Source organism: Amaranthus tricolor, chromosome 13 (genome assembly GCF_026212465.1).
Source record: "Amaranthus tricolor cultivar Red isolate AtriRed21 chromosome 13, ASM2621246v1, whole genome shotgun sequence".
Taxonomy (NCBI): domain Eukaryota; kingdom Viridiplantae; phylum Streptophyta; class Magnoliopsida; order Caryophyllales; family Amaranthaceae; genus Amaranthus; species Amaranthus tricolor.
In genome coordinates, this window is record NC_080059.1 from 8,902,470 (window position 1) to 8,917,857 (window position 15,388).

Here is a 15,388-nt window from a genome sequence, read left to right on the forward strand (position 1 = left end):
TAAAACCGACCATTATTGTTTTTTTTTTTTGGCGATTCGAATCATGTGACACTGCTACAAACTAAAGACCTTATCCAAGGATAAATGATTCGTTATGAAGTGGGTGGTTGCTTATTAGACTCAATATTAGTAGGCAACTTTAAAGTAGCCTCGGTAATCATAGCTGCTTGAGCTGGAGTTATACTTTGATATTGAGAAGGCGTCATATTAACAGCTGAAGCTGTTGGTTGAAGTTGTCCTGTATAATAAACCTGATTATGACCATAATCAAAGTGTCCATAATTAGCAGCATTATAACCAACATATTGTTGAAATTGGTTATTTGTTGGTGTTGCAGCCGCTCTTGTGGGGTACGCAGGTGGTTGAGCACGAGCTATTGTTGAGGGTTGAGCAACGTTATAAGGGGGTGTTTGGGTAACGGGTAGTAAATACATTGAATATTGCTGATGATCAACTTGAGGGTGGATTTGTTGTTGCGTTGCATAGAGTGGGTGATGATAGGATGGCATTGCTGAGTGTGTTGGAATGTAATGAATGTTTTCATGGATAAATTGGTGTTGATGCTGATGATGGTCTTGTTGTTGTTGGGTATATATGTATTTGGTAGGATCTTGATGGGTTTGTTGTAGTTGGGTGTTTTGATGTGGTGGCACGAGGGTTCGGTTGTCGGGTTTTGGTTCTATGATGTGTTGATGGTGGGCTGGTGGTTTGGTATCTTCCATGGAGGTAACTTGTGATTGTTCTTGATGGAGTGTTGCTTTTGTGAGAGAGATTCCTGAAGCTATGCTGCTTGCACTGCCAAATATGTGAAGAATGTCATTAGTGTTGCACAACAATAGTCTCACTTTCGTCTCATAAAATGTCTAAATATAACACTAGTCTCACTAATATCTCACAAATGTCTAAATATCCGGCAATTGTTAGACTAACACTACTATATGAATCAAAATATTAAGTTTTTAGAAAGAGTCATAGTAGAAAGATAGGAGTAGCGGAAATTTGAATGCTTAAATGGATGAAAACGGATACTTTGAGGGGTAGGATTCGAAACGAATATATAAGACATGTGTTAGAACGAGATGAAAGAGAATTGTTGAAATTGGTTTGGATATGTTCTAAGAGGGGTATTAGTGAACCGGTAAAGAAGATAGAAAGTTGGATTTCAGGGGACTTAAAAAGAGAGTGAAGAGGAAGATCGAAGATGACATGAAGGGCAGGAGTGAAAAATATGTAAAAAAATTTAGACTTACAGGTTGAAATGGTAAAAAAATCAACAAAATGGAGAAGAAAAATTCATGTAAACAACCATTAGAACCATAGTTTAAAACAAAGCCGCATCACATCACGTTAGCCGCGTTGTAAAGGTTTTCAAACACAACGAACTAATATTTTTCCGTGTTGTAAAGGTGTAAAAAACCGCGATTTGGGCCTTAACGAGGGATATCTTATGGTTTCAACCAATATTAAGGCATTATGATAACCGTACCAAAACCGTCACCGCATCACCATTTCATTACCGCAATCGCGACAATATTTTCCGTGTTGTAAAGGTGTAAAAAACCGCGATTTGGGCCTTAACGAGGGATATCTTATGGTTTCAACCAATATTAAGGCATTATGATAACCGTACCAAAACCGTCACCGCATCACCATTTCATTACCGCAATCGCGACAATTACCGCATTTTACTCTATAATTTGAACTAATCTATTGGTTCATGTTGCCAACCTCAATCTTTTGGGATTAAGGCTTCAGCATTATCATTGTTGTGTTATTGATTAGATAACAATTATTTTCATTACCAAACTTATAATTTAACAATTTGGGATCAAAAATTTCAGTAAAGTGGAAAAGAGAAGCTACCTGCTAACAGAATCAGGTGATGCCAAATTAAGACCAGCAGCATATTTAGAATCCTTAGGAGAATGCAAACCTCCACCAAATCTGTGCTGCATTCCCTGCACCGGTATATACAAAGGAAGAGGTGGCTTTCTCGACGAGACAGGCACCCCTTCCTCCTCGGAAATCCCACTGTTATTGCCATCATGTCCATCCATTGCACTAGAAATTGGTGCCAAACTAGCAGGAAGAGGAGGACTGACTCTCAGTTGAGCTGAGAACTGCTCTTCTAAAGGTACTCCCCCTTTCATTTCTTCCCTCACCCTTGTATTCGCTTTGCTTTGCTCGTCGATTTGGACTCGGATTGGTGGCAAGTGTGCCATGGATGGAGATGAGGTTGATGAATCAAAGGATGATGTGTTGTGTTCAACCATTGGTGAGTCTGATAGTATTGATTGTATGGAATGCACATCCTTTGAAACCCAAAAACACAAAATGTTTGTTATTGTCCGGAGGTGTTCAAAATAAACCCGGCGACCGATATTCACATGACCATAACCAAATCCGATTTAACCAGATATATAATGGATTTACAATTATATAAAAATCAATGTGAACAAAAAACCCCATTTAAATCTATTGGTAACACTTGACCTGAAATTAATTTGATGATCCGAATGAACACCTAATATTCTCTATTGGATTAGCAGGCAAATAAAGAAGTGAAGTTAGTTACATAAGGCCAAAAATAAAGAATACTCTATATCGCTTTCTAAGTATGTCAAGCACTCAGTTATATTGCATACAAAATGAAGATGTAGACTTGATACACCAATGCAATGCCAAAAATGAGTAACATATTTTAGCAACTTTTGGTGGTGCAAATCTATGGAATCATTACATGGTTCTTATTTATCAGTTTAAATTTTTAGTTGAGTTGGTTCTTTGACATGGTATCAGAAGTTTCGGTCTAGGTTTCGAATCTTATCTACTCCTCCTATCAAGTGGGATTATTAGCGCCAAGTATAACGGACTTTTGTGCTACATTCGCATTCCACATTTCTAGCTCAAAGAGTTAGGGGTCTCAACCATCAGCTTAAGTTTTTGGTTGAGTTGATTCTTTGACACTATCAAATTTAGGTCTCAGATTCAAATCTCATCCACCCCTCCCACGAAGTGAGATTATTTGCTCCACGTATTAAGGACACTTGTGCTGCATCCACACTTCTGCCCTTTGAACGCGTGATATGTTAGAGCCTCAACTATCATCTTGAGCTTTTGACTGAATTGGCAGTCGACAAATTTGATCCATCCGATTAGACAAAAAAAACCCATATTCTACTAGAGAAAGGATCAAAATCTTACCTGAGGTAATGCAAGTTTTGGTGGCACAGAACCAATATCAGAACAACCAGGAGGGAGTTGCATCCCATGCTCACTGTTCCCACTATCAAGTCTAAGCAAATCCCCAACAGCAGCAGACTCAGACAACCCCCTAGACAAAACATCAGCCCCATTAAGAGCCTCAACAAACCATGTCTCAGACTGTGCATCATCAAGCAAGGCTCCCATAGTCTGCGCCGTCTCTGGCTTAGCCAAAAACAAGAACAAACGAAGCCTACTCGAAGCCTGCTTCGAGTAGGCATTCGCAGTTACAATTCGATCATACTCCTCGATCATATTCTCGAGATCCTCATCGTTACTGATCGATATTAGCGAGTCTAAGTCCTCGTTTGGGAGCTGGTATTTGAGGGTGAACTGTCTACCGTCAAGTAAAGTGTGCGACAGACGATGCACAAGGTCTGAAAGAGGTGAATTCCGTTCAGCTACAATGATTCGAGTCTCTCCACCTACGTAGCTGAGAGCTTTGTCGTGTGGACGAGGAATTATGTGGCCCCCATAACTACACATTAGCCTGAGTTTGGCTCCTGGAACTTGTGGGAGTGGCTCATCCCAATCTGCATGATGGGTTGTTGATTTTGGAGAGGATTCAATTGATTCAATTTCATGGTTCATGGTTGATTGACATGGAATACCCACCAAGTTTTGCTGCATCTTACTATAAATAGATGGCTTGATCAGATCAAAACAAGTTGAATATATATATTTAGTATAAGAATATAGATTGTTATGTAGTGAAGATGAATCAAAGTAGATAGATTTGGTATGGTATGAATAATACTATGAACATGATTGCTTTGAGTTTGTGTATTTGGAAGTTGGATTTTAATAATAAAGTCACACCCTCTTAGAGTTTTGATTAGAATCCACATGGGATATCATTGGAATTGATGTATTGATTCATATAGCCGACTTTAATCTTTTAGGATTAAGGCTTTGACATTGTTGTTTTGGTTGATTTATTGCGGAAAATTAATAAAATTATCAGCTCGTTTTGAATGAAATCGTCTTACAGTGAGACAGGACTATATAAGTAGCCTATGGGTCATTTTAACATACTAATTATACATGGGTCAGTCTAATAGAGACGGTCTCATTTAAGAATTTGCCTAAAATTATTATGTTTTTGATGGAACAAATTAACTTTTATCGATTTTGATAAATACATAGCTGGTATTACTAAGCAATGGTGAACACGATGTAGATTTGAATGTAAAAGTGAAGCAAAGTGCAATGGATGTCCATATTATTTTTACATGTTCATGTACAAGAAGGTGTTATGACAGGATGGCAAGATGGCCAGCTTGGTATCCCCGTATGGGTAGGGGTGTGAATACGGTCGTGATCACTGTAAACAGTAGTGATGTGGTTATTGTAACGCCTAAATATCAGTCGAATCATATATAAGATATCACTTACTACGACTCAAAACATGATTTTTTTAGTACTTTACGATGCGGGAATCAAATATCAGTTTGCTAGCTTTGAAAAGTTTTATATTGCAGCTGATACAATGCGATGTGACCTTATTTTTACATTATGTACTCAGTCTTGAAAAAAGTCATGCGTAAAAATAACCAATCAATAGAGTATTTAAAATCCAATAAACTATTTTGCCAAATAAATAAAATTAGTTATTTTGATCACCAAAATGACTTTTGGGATAAAAACTAAGAAAAATAAGCATTTTAATGGTGATCAAAAATAATATTAAAAAAATAATATTAAATGATTTATTTATCAATAAATCATGAGTAGGCCCTATATACTTATAATAAAACTAATAAGTTAATTTCTAAATCATTTAATTATAATTCCTCTCTATAAATAAACATTCATATTGTAATATAAGTTAAAAATTAAAAGTACTAATATTTTTGAAATATGTAACTGTAGCAAATATAATAGGACATAAAGAGTTTATTTATGCGCAAATATCAAAACTAGATCAATGCCAGTGCATGTACTTGATTTGGCATTGGCATTTGCATGTTAGAAATTATACAAGCTGGATTTTTACTGGCTCAAATTTTAATATTCAAGCTTAAGGTACAAACTAACCTGTTGGTTAAACTTGTTATCATTTGTTCTTTTGGTTGCTTTATTTGTTATCTTTCTAAAAATAATTTTATTTATATTATACATTTTGGATATAATTAATTTTATTTATTCTTTTTTTTTATTTGTTGATGTTTATGGTTTCCATAAATTTTTCATTAAGTTCATTTTAATATTTTTATATTGCTTATGGTCTTACATATTTTCTACTAACTTTATTTAAACATTTTTTTTAATAGATATGGTCCTTATATTTTTTCACTAACTTTACTTTTTATGCTTATGGTTCTCGCTTTACTCCATTAAATTTAGGGAAATTTGTTATTAATAATATAATCTATTCGCGATCTGCTGAGAATAAACTGACTCATGATTTATTTTTGAATAAGTTTAAGGGGTTTTTTTTGCTGAGAATAAATTCATCTAATTTTTAATAGATTACCAAACATGTAACTAAGGGTTCATTCTTAGTTAATCGCGAAAAGGTTGTATTATTCTCATCAAGGAACCCCTTTAGATGGATTTATTCAAAGATAAACCATAGGTGAATTATTCTCAGCGAATTGTAAATAGATGGTATTATTAATGACAAATTCCCCTAAATTTATTATTTAATAAAATAATATATTAATTTTTTAAAAATTTAGTTTTTTTTTATTGGAACATTAACGGAGAAAGTAGTACTCCATTTAATTTTAAATAGCTTTAAGAAATAGATTTGCTCAGCTACCTGAATTATGTTTCCAACTTGCCCACGTGAGGCGAGGAGTTGATTGTATCGAAACAATTAAGTTCAAGTGTATCCCTACTTTTTTTTATATAATTTGTTACGAATTATTTATTAGTTAGGTTTGAAATAAAAAATAAAAAAAATAAAAAAATAAAACATAGATTTTCATGAAAATAATAAAGTTAAAAAATATTTATACGAAATTTTGTTAGATTCATCTGATCTCGATATATAAAATTTTGTATGTGGTTTTTATAATTTATGAAATGTACTTATAGATACACAAACTCGAATGGTCGTGGTCATTTTAATCAATTCAGTGTCTTACATAAAGTTAGGGTTCGGGGGACAGATAGTTGTTGGAATAATATTGTTCTTCCCTTGCCTTTGTTATCGACTAATTGAGTATATATACAAGTACATCAAATAAAGAAGATGGGCTAACTGTACATGGCCCAATAAAGTATACTAAGCATAATATAATTCTAATACCCCTCAAGTTGAAGCATGAAGATCACAAATATCCAACTTGTGGAGAAGAAACTGAAACTGAGTATAGCCTAGCGCCTTGGTGAAAATATCTGCCAGTTGTGTACCAGTGGGTACATGAGAAGGATTTATAAGACCTTCTTGAATGGCGTCTCGAACAAAATGACAATCAACTTCAATATATTTTGTGTCTTCATGAAATACTAGGTTTTGAGCAAGATAAAAAGCCAATTGACTACCACAATACAACTTCATTGCTTTTGGATGATGCACTCCTAAGCTCATAAGCAAACCCTTCAACCATTTAAGTTCACATGTTACCGCAGCCATAGAACGGTACTCGGCTTCAGCAGAGGATCTAGACACGATGACTTGTTTCTTTGTCTTCCAGAAAATAGGGGATTGCCCAAGAAAGACTAACCAACCCATTACAGAATGACGAGTAAGAAGACATGCTACCCAATCAGAATCACATCAACCAGACAAAGACAAGTCACAATCAAAGTTAAGGAGAATTCCTTGACCAGGACAACTTTTTGGGTAACGGACTACACGAATAACAACATCCCAATGGTCATATCGAGGAGCATGAAGAAATTGAGACAATATATGTACCGAATATGCCAAATTGGGTCGAGCAAATGACAAGTAGATTAAACGACCAACCAACCGCCTATATTGCTTAACATTCTCAAGAAGGGGACTAGTGGTCCGCGCAAGCCTATGGTTAAACTCCATTGGGACTAGTGCAGATTTAGAACCAAGATTATCCGTTTTAGCAATGATGTCCAAAGCGTATATACGTTAGCATAAATAAATGCCTTCTGAATTTCTAGCAACTTCTATTCCCAGAAAATATTATAAGACCCCAAGATCTTTCATGTGAAAATAAGAACACAGGTATTTTTTTAAATTCAAAAGAGCAACGGAATTAGTACCAGAAAAAATAAGATCATCCACATAGATAAGAACATTCAATTGAGTTGCACCCATCTGATATGTAAATAGAGAATAGTCAGAGTAAGATTGACAAAACCCATACTCTCGAAGAGAGTTGGCTAACTTGGAAAACCAACATGGAGGTGCCTGTTTGAGACCATAAAGAGAATTTTGTAGACGAAAAACCTTGCCAGAATGACCACCTTGAAATCCTGAAGGCAACCTCATATACACCTCTTCAGATTAATCACCATGCAAGAAGGCGTTGTGAACATCCATTTGGTGAAACTCTCAATAAAGAAAAGCTCGAATCATGGTCATCTTGGCCACTGGCGCAAAAGTATCAGCGTAGTTAATGCCTGCAATCTGATGATTACCAAACACAACTAAGCGAGCTTTATGACGTTCAACACTACCATCAGAGTTGTACTTTATTTTGTAGACCCACTGACTACCAAGAGCTTTCTTACCAGGAGGAAGAGTAGTAATAGACCAAGTACCATTTTCTTCTAGAGCTTGGATCTCCTTTTTCATAGTAGCTTGCCACCTAGGATCTTTCATAGCTTCTTTAAAAGATCGAGGCTCTTAGTTTCCAAAAACAGCTGCAAGATATTTTCTATGGCTCGTTGAAAAATGGTCACAATTAACAAAGTTTGCTATGGGATATAACATACCTGAGGACCGACCAGAACTAGGTGATGGAGAAGAAGAGGGAGGACTAACTTTCCGTATAGTGTTGGTGAAATATCCTCGTAGCTTTGTGGAAGGATACCGAATCCGCTTGGCGCTTGCCTTTTCCTTTATCATCAGAATTTAGAGCAATAGGAGTGGCCACAGCCTCTTCCCTCAAAACAGGATCAGAAGAACTCGTAGTTGGTGCTGACGTAGTGAACTCATCGGAAATCTCATTTGTATTATTGAGTTTTGTCTCCCTAGACGTTTCAACCATATCTGGCCCAACTTGAGGAGCAACAACCCCTTCACTAGTCGTTGAACCTGTAACTGTAGATGACTCGATGCTTGATGACCCCATGAACGCATCATGAGAAGAACCAATAATGTCATGATAAGTAAGGTCTTCAAAGTTCGGGGCAATGATATGTCCAGGGGCAGTGGAAGAAGGATGAGCAAATGGGAATTATTGTGAATGTCATGTTAAATTAGGCTGGATTTATTGTGAATGCTAGCACATTAACGGGGAGACACGAGGTGCACACACTTCATAAGCCAACGAGATAATTATCCCAAAACCATATGGCAATGGGAAGAAGGACTCCAATAACTTATAAAGTGTGCACACCATCTTTAATTTGTTGATGTGGGATAATTATCCCAACACCCTCCTCACATGCGAATCCCCGTCAAGTTCGCATGTAGGAGTAATCAATTAGGGTAGGAACGCCATTCTTTTCGGACCTACCATTATTAATTTTTGATCAAACCATCGGCTCTGATACCATGTTGGAATAATATTGTTTTTTTCTTTCTTTTTCTTATTGACGAATTGAGTGTATATACAAGTACATCCAATTAGGAAAATGGGCTAACTATACATGGCCCAATAAAATATACTAAGCACAATATAATCCTAATAATAGCTGACAGATAATACCCGTAACCTTTCTAGAGAGAGGGCGGGATAAATGCGTGCAGTCAAGAAAATTAACTTGTAAAACACACAAAACAAGATGGACTAGGAAAGGGTTCTTAGTGAAAATTAGATAAATAAGCAAACCTATCAAAAGTCTAGGACACGAATACAATGCCTCCGACTAATTGTTCCTTCAATGTTCTCTTATTTATACCCCCACTTCCTTAATTTTACCTTCTACTATGAGGCTTTCCACCTTTCTCACGGGTGCGTCAGCTGTCTTTCTCTTCGTATGAATTAGATTCATATAAAGGGCTCAATTTTTAAAAATATAAGAAATTGTCCCACGGTGAAATAGATTCATACAAAGAGCTCAAACTTAAAAATTAAGTGCAAATTGAAGAAGTTTGTACCTTTGGACATAACAATCCACTCTATTTGCTTACACATTTTTATTATTTGGAAATTAATCTCTTAATTTGCATAGTCTTAACATCATCAAGCATGTCTTAACCAATCGGGAACTATTCTTGGTGTCCTTGGCCGACACTTGGGGTTGTTGGGAACAGTGGGGGTGGAGGAGTAAGTTGGGGTAGGGTTATGGAAATAGTCGGGAATAGTGGCCGTACAAATTATTTTCTAATTTAATAATTATTGAACTATTTAATAATAAAACAACAATAATATATATATATATATATATATATATATAATAATAATAATAATAATAAACTTTTAAATAAAATTAAAATTAAAATAAATTAAATAATTCAAAAATAATGAAATTTGATAAATTGCTAAATATAAAAAGAAAAAAGAAAATAAATTAACTAATGAAATAAATCTTAAAAATAAAATAAAATAAAATAATTATAAAATAAATTTAAAAGATATATCATATATAGGGCCACATATACAACCACATAAAATTTAAAAGACATATCATATATAGGGCACATATACAACCACATATACAAACACATTAGAGCATGACCACTTGTACAATCACGTTAACAACTGACCTAATATTCAGGTTATCAACTGTAAAAACGTGCTGGATGTAAATTAAGTTTAAATTTCGTACCAATAAAATATAATTAGTGAAATTTAACCTAATAAATTTTGTTTGGCCAAAATTCAATATGTCTCATGTAATAGTTGAGTACACATAAAAAATGTTCCTAAAATATATAATGAGTTTGAAAAGAGATATTTAAGAAATAAAAGTTATTCAAATCAAAAATAATGAGTACACATAAAAAATGTGTCAAATTCACACACAGGAATGGAGTATTTGTTCAAAACCCTTGATGAAAAACTCAAGGCCCAAAGGTATTGTGGTAAAACTTTCTATTAATTGAAGAAGAATTATTCATAAATTAAATGGGTAAAGTTTAACTCACTTATTAATTAGGAATAATCATGAGAAATTATCTAATGTATGTCATTTTTTGTAAAAAAATTATCTAATTTAATTTTTTTATCTTTTTATTGACTAATGACATTACTTCGTTCCTCATATTTTAATCTAACCAGGCATCATTTTTATCCTTTTATAGTTATTTGCAAATAATTGTTATTATTTAGGATTTTCTACATCTAAAGCAGTTGAGTAGTAATATTTTTCATAAAGTCAAATTGACTGAAGACTTGCTCTTTAAGACATAATTATTTCAAAAAAGGGTTTTTATTTAATATAAAGTTGATAGACTTTGTCTAATGTTTTGATGGTGATTTTTTTTAAGAATTAATGAATTAATTTTTTAGTATTGTTTGGGTTTTTTTTAATTTAACTTTTTGGCCAAATGATTTTCACTTAGATCTTAATAACTTAATATGTACAAAATCTTTGAATTTTGTGCTTTAACAATTAAATTTAAAAGTTTTTTCATAATTTTGAATTTTTTAATGAATCATAAAATCGTTTTTCTTTTTCTAAATTTTCAAAACTTAAAATTATCATTTCTGATTTTCATTTTGCTTTCTCATTATCATATCTAATTTTATTTCATGCAACAATGCTTCAAAGCAATCTCTATTCTCTAATCTCTTTCTCTACTTCATAAATCAAAACCCCAATTATTAGATGTTGTTCAGATAACAATGTCCATCCTATTCTATCACTCATCTTTACATAAATTATTAAATATTATAGAGACAAAGTCTAACTTCCTTCAAGAGACCATCACTAACACTACTACATTAACGAGCTATTACTACCCCAAATACTCGTAGCAATAGGTTCAATAACCGTTGCAATAGGTCTATAGCAACGGTTCCATACCCGTCGCATTTGTGGCCGTAGGTATAGGTCTATTGCGACGGTTCAACTATCTATTGCGACGGTTTCAATTTAACCGTAGCAATAGCTTCTTATCACCGTCGCTATAGATCTATTGCTACGGTCTCACTATAACCGTAGCAATAGGTTCTTATCACTGTCACTATAGACCTATTGCGACGGTCACTTTGCAACTGTTATAATAAGTCTTTTGCGACGGTCATTGCAACCTATTGCAACCCCATGTTTTATCCGTTCCAATGGGTCTATGGCGATGGTAATGGCTCTCTATTGCAACGCCTTGATAAAGCTATAAATTATATACATATATATATATATATAATTAACTTTGATATAATTCATCAACTCTAATACAAAATAAAGCACCAATATATATAACTTTGATATAATTCATCAACTCTAATACAAAATAAAGCACCAACTCTAATTAGTTCAATTAGTGGTTTTGATACATGCAACATTGCAAAAGGACTTCATCATCAACTAAGAACTTCAACTTTGATATAATTCCTCTTCTTCATTAGCTCCATCAAGTGCCTACATGAAAGGTTATGTAAAGTTAATAAAAAAGGTAAAACAAAGATATCATTAATGTAAATATTGCATAAACAACTTCAACGTACTTGATCATTTATGAAATGAAAATTCATCTATGCAAGCAGCACTCAAAACAAAATTACGAAAAAAAATCAGAAGGCTACAAAAAATAATTCAAGTAGACCACAATGTGATAAAGACGAGATGTTTCACCAAAAAGACCACAATAATTCAATCCAAGTCACAAAACTGAATGCAACTTTTACTGAGCACAAACAATATATGAATCAAACAAATGCAGAACAAAAAGACAAAATTAATGGCAACTGAACTTATGGCTACTGAATTTAATATTTCATCCAAATGCAAAAGGAAGTAAGCATTAGTGAACACAATCCTATATGCAAAACAACTATGAATTAGAAATCCAATAAGATAGTCCAAATATGAAAGGTAACAATCTTCATGTCACAAACCAGTAGCAAAGATAACACTGACCACTTGCAAATATGAAAGGTAGCAGCCTAGTTTAAGTGAAAACCAAAAATCAAAACAGCCAAAACATGTTGTATTTCAAAATCAAATCAAAATGTAGTTTATCCTAACACTTTAAAATCATATATCCAAAACAAATCATCCTGATTATCCCAAAAAGAAAACACCATATCTCTCCTGAACCATATTGGTTAAGTCTCCCAAGTCTTGTGCATCGTTCAATCACATTTCAGCACATGGTCCAAGACAAGCTGACCTTGAAGACATGGATGTACATGAGAACCATCATGAGCATGACACTCAAGAACATAAACAACACAAGCAAGGAACCAAGATACAAAAGCAAAGACAAGGGCAAGAGCAACAGAAGTGATTAGAACAACAGCAGCCACAACATAAGCCATTCTGATGTTGCTGATGAACTTGATTATGTACAGCCATATGTTGCTGATGAACATAAACAACATAAACTTAGCTTATGTTTTATTAGTAAAGGTTATTGTCTATGTACACATAAATATAATGGCAACAGCAGAACCTCATTACCAACCAAGCAAGAAGCAGCAACTAGAAAAAGGTGATAATTGATCAGTTGATTTTTCTCCTCACTCATCACATTAAATTAGATGGAATTTTCTAAGCTAAATCAAAATATATTTACACATAAAATACATTTGTGAGAACAAAGTGAAGGAAGATTACATTTTTAGATAAGCTAAGCTTACTGTTTCCTATGTGCGACCACATAGGCAGCTTTCTTCTTTGGCATTTGTTTCGTATTTGGCTAAATTGCATTCTAACTTCTTCATCATTCTAGCAAGCATTAACTACTTCAGACAAAGGATGAATTAATCATGGAGAAATAGATACAAAGGAAAGAACAAGGAAAGCCAACAAACAGCAATAAAACAAGAGAATTCAGACACACAGCAGAGTCTGACCAATCTCACTGACCAGGCCACCTTGGCAGGCCCGCCCAGACGAGACCTGAGCCCATGGGATGACGTGGAGGGTAGATTTGGAATCTCCACACAAGGGCCTAGCTGCCATGGCCCAATAATCCTTCTGAAAGTCATCGGAGAAGGGCTGAAAATGGAGTCCAAGGTCGCCCAGTCGACAGTCTGCACAACAGCTGTTACATGAGTTCTGGGTGTTTTATTTTGAGTTTAATTAGGCATATTGCTACCATTCTAACTTGCAGGCACAGATAGCTACAATGTCCATGTTCCAACTGCCATACATAGGCATATTGCTCATCGAAATCTAAACTATCATTCTAACTTGCAGGCACAATCCACAGCATCAAAGCTATTAATCAACTTGTATCAAGAAATCAGAGATTTGAATTATGATTATATTACTAACAATAAGTCAAATAAAAAATAATTAACGATTGAAAATAGAAATACTACCTAATCTCTTATACCAATTCTAAAAACAAAAGCAAAGAGGGTGGATTAAACAAGACAGGAACAACTTCAATCTCAATCAATTCATTTCGTTTTTGGTTGTTTCCAGTCATTTCATCAATCTAGGTTTTCTATTCTTCTTTTTTTTTCGAAAATCCATTGATTTGTTCATTCGAAAATCAATTTGTTTCCAGTCATTCTCAATCTAGGTTTCCATAATTGCATAATCTAGGTTTCCATAATTCTCAATTTGATGCATAATTCTCAATTTGTTGCATAATCTAGGTTTCCAATCATTTTATCAAGATTCAAAATCAACAAATTGCAATATGAAAACTGTATATTAAGAGAAACAACGATGCAAAATTAAGAACTGAAATGAATTAAGAATGAAAAGGCAAATTTTAGTACCTTTATTTTGAGGGTGTAGCGATGCAATTGATAGAATGACAGCCGCAGCACCGTCCCACGACCCAAGTTGAACCGTCCAACAGTAGCAGCAACAACGACCCAACAGCAACCAACGAAACCTAGAACAAAATTCGCAAAGAAGAATGAGGAAATGGAATTCAGTTTCAGAGGAATTTAGTTTGGGAAATAGGGTTTATGGAGAAGTAAGAGTGAATGAATAGATAGCTGAAGGTGGGAAGGTGAATGGGTTTTGTGAAATCAAATGCAGATCCTCGCAAATTATGGGTAAGTGAAGTGGGAAAGTTGAATGTAAATGAAATTTCTATTTTTCATTTCCCGGCAAACACATACTGCGTGCCCTAATATAATTTCATCAATTGAGGTCTATTGCGACGGTTTATACACAACCGTAGTAATAGGTATCCGTCCCATAGCAATAAGTGGTCTATTGCGACGGTTTAAAAATAACCGTAGCAATAGGGTCTTAACTGTCGCAATAGAGTATCTATTGCTACGGTTCATAACTAACCGTCGCAATAGAGCGTCGCCATTGCTCGTTAATGTAGTAGTGTAAGAAGAATCCATGAACATTAAAATTGTGTCCAATTCATTGAGAGGAATGAGTATTTGTACAAAGTTCTTACAACCCATTTGGTAATTGATACTACATTGTGAGAATGAGAATGATTTGTAGTGTAAATGTTCATAATATATATGATGTCATTCTCATGATAATAAAAGTTTAATCATAAAAAGTTTTTTTTTCACGAATTTCCATTACAATCTAATGCCACATGTTCAAATGATAATACATTTGAATGAATTTTGCGAAGAAAATTAGATTGTTGAAGAAGTATAGCCATAATCATTAAACTTGTCAAGAATTCTTACCAAAATTAAACTAACTTTCCATTAACATTTCCACCATTTAATATCGGTTACCAAACGAGTCGTTAATAGCAAACTCAAGGCTCAATGTATTCTAGTAAATATTTCCATTAATTAAAGAATCTATCTTATTTAGCTTAAGTATCACTTATTCTAAATAAAAAACTTAGATTCAATTCTCGGCTAGCAATTAAATTGACTTTGACCCTTAAACTTATCAAGAGATATTCCTACCAACATTAAACTAATTTCTATTAACTGATTAACATTTTCACCATTTAGTCTGATTACCAAACGAA

At 34.1% G+C, this 15,388-nt stretch overlaps 1 protein-coding gene across 1 annotated transcript; it reads right to left on the minus strand.

The window, feature by feature from the left end:
- Positions 1-12: 12 nt before the first annotated feature.
- LOC130798336 (uncharacterized) lies at positions 13-4,068 on the minus strand. Its single transcript, XM_057661274.1, has 3 exons — positions 3,205-4,068; positions 1,864-2,312; positions 13-795 (listed from the first exon to the last, which is right to left on the minus strand). The coding sequence occupies exons 1-3, from the start codon at positions 3,892-3,894 to the stop codon at positions 93-95; spliced, it is 1,842 nt and encodes a 613-aa protein (XP_057517257.1). The 5' UTR covers positions 3,895-4,068; the 3' UTR covers positions 13-92.
- Between the last annotated feature and the right edge of the window lie 11,320 nt (positions 4,069-15,388).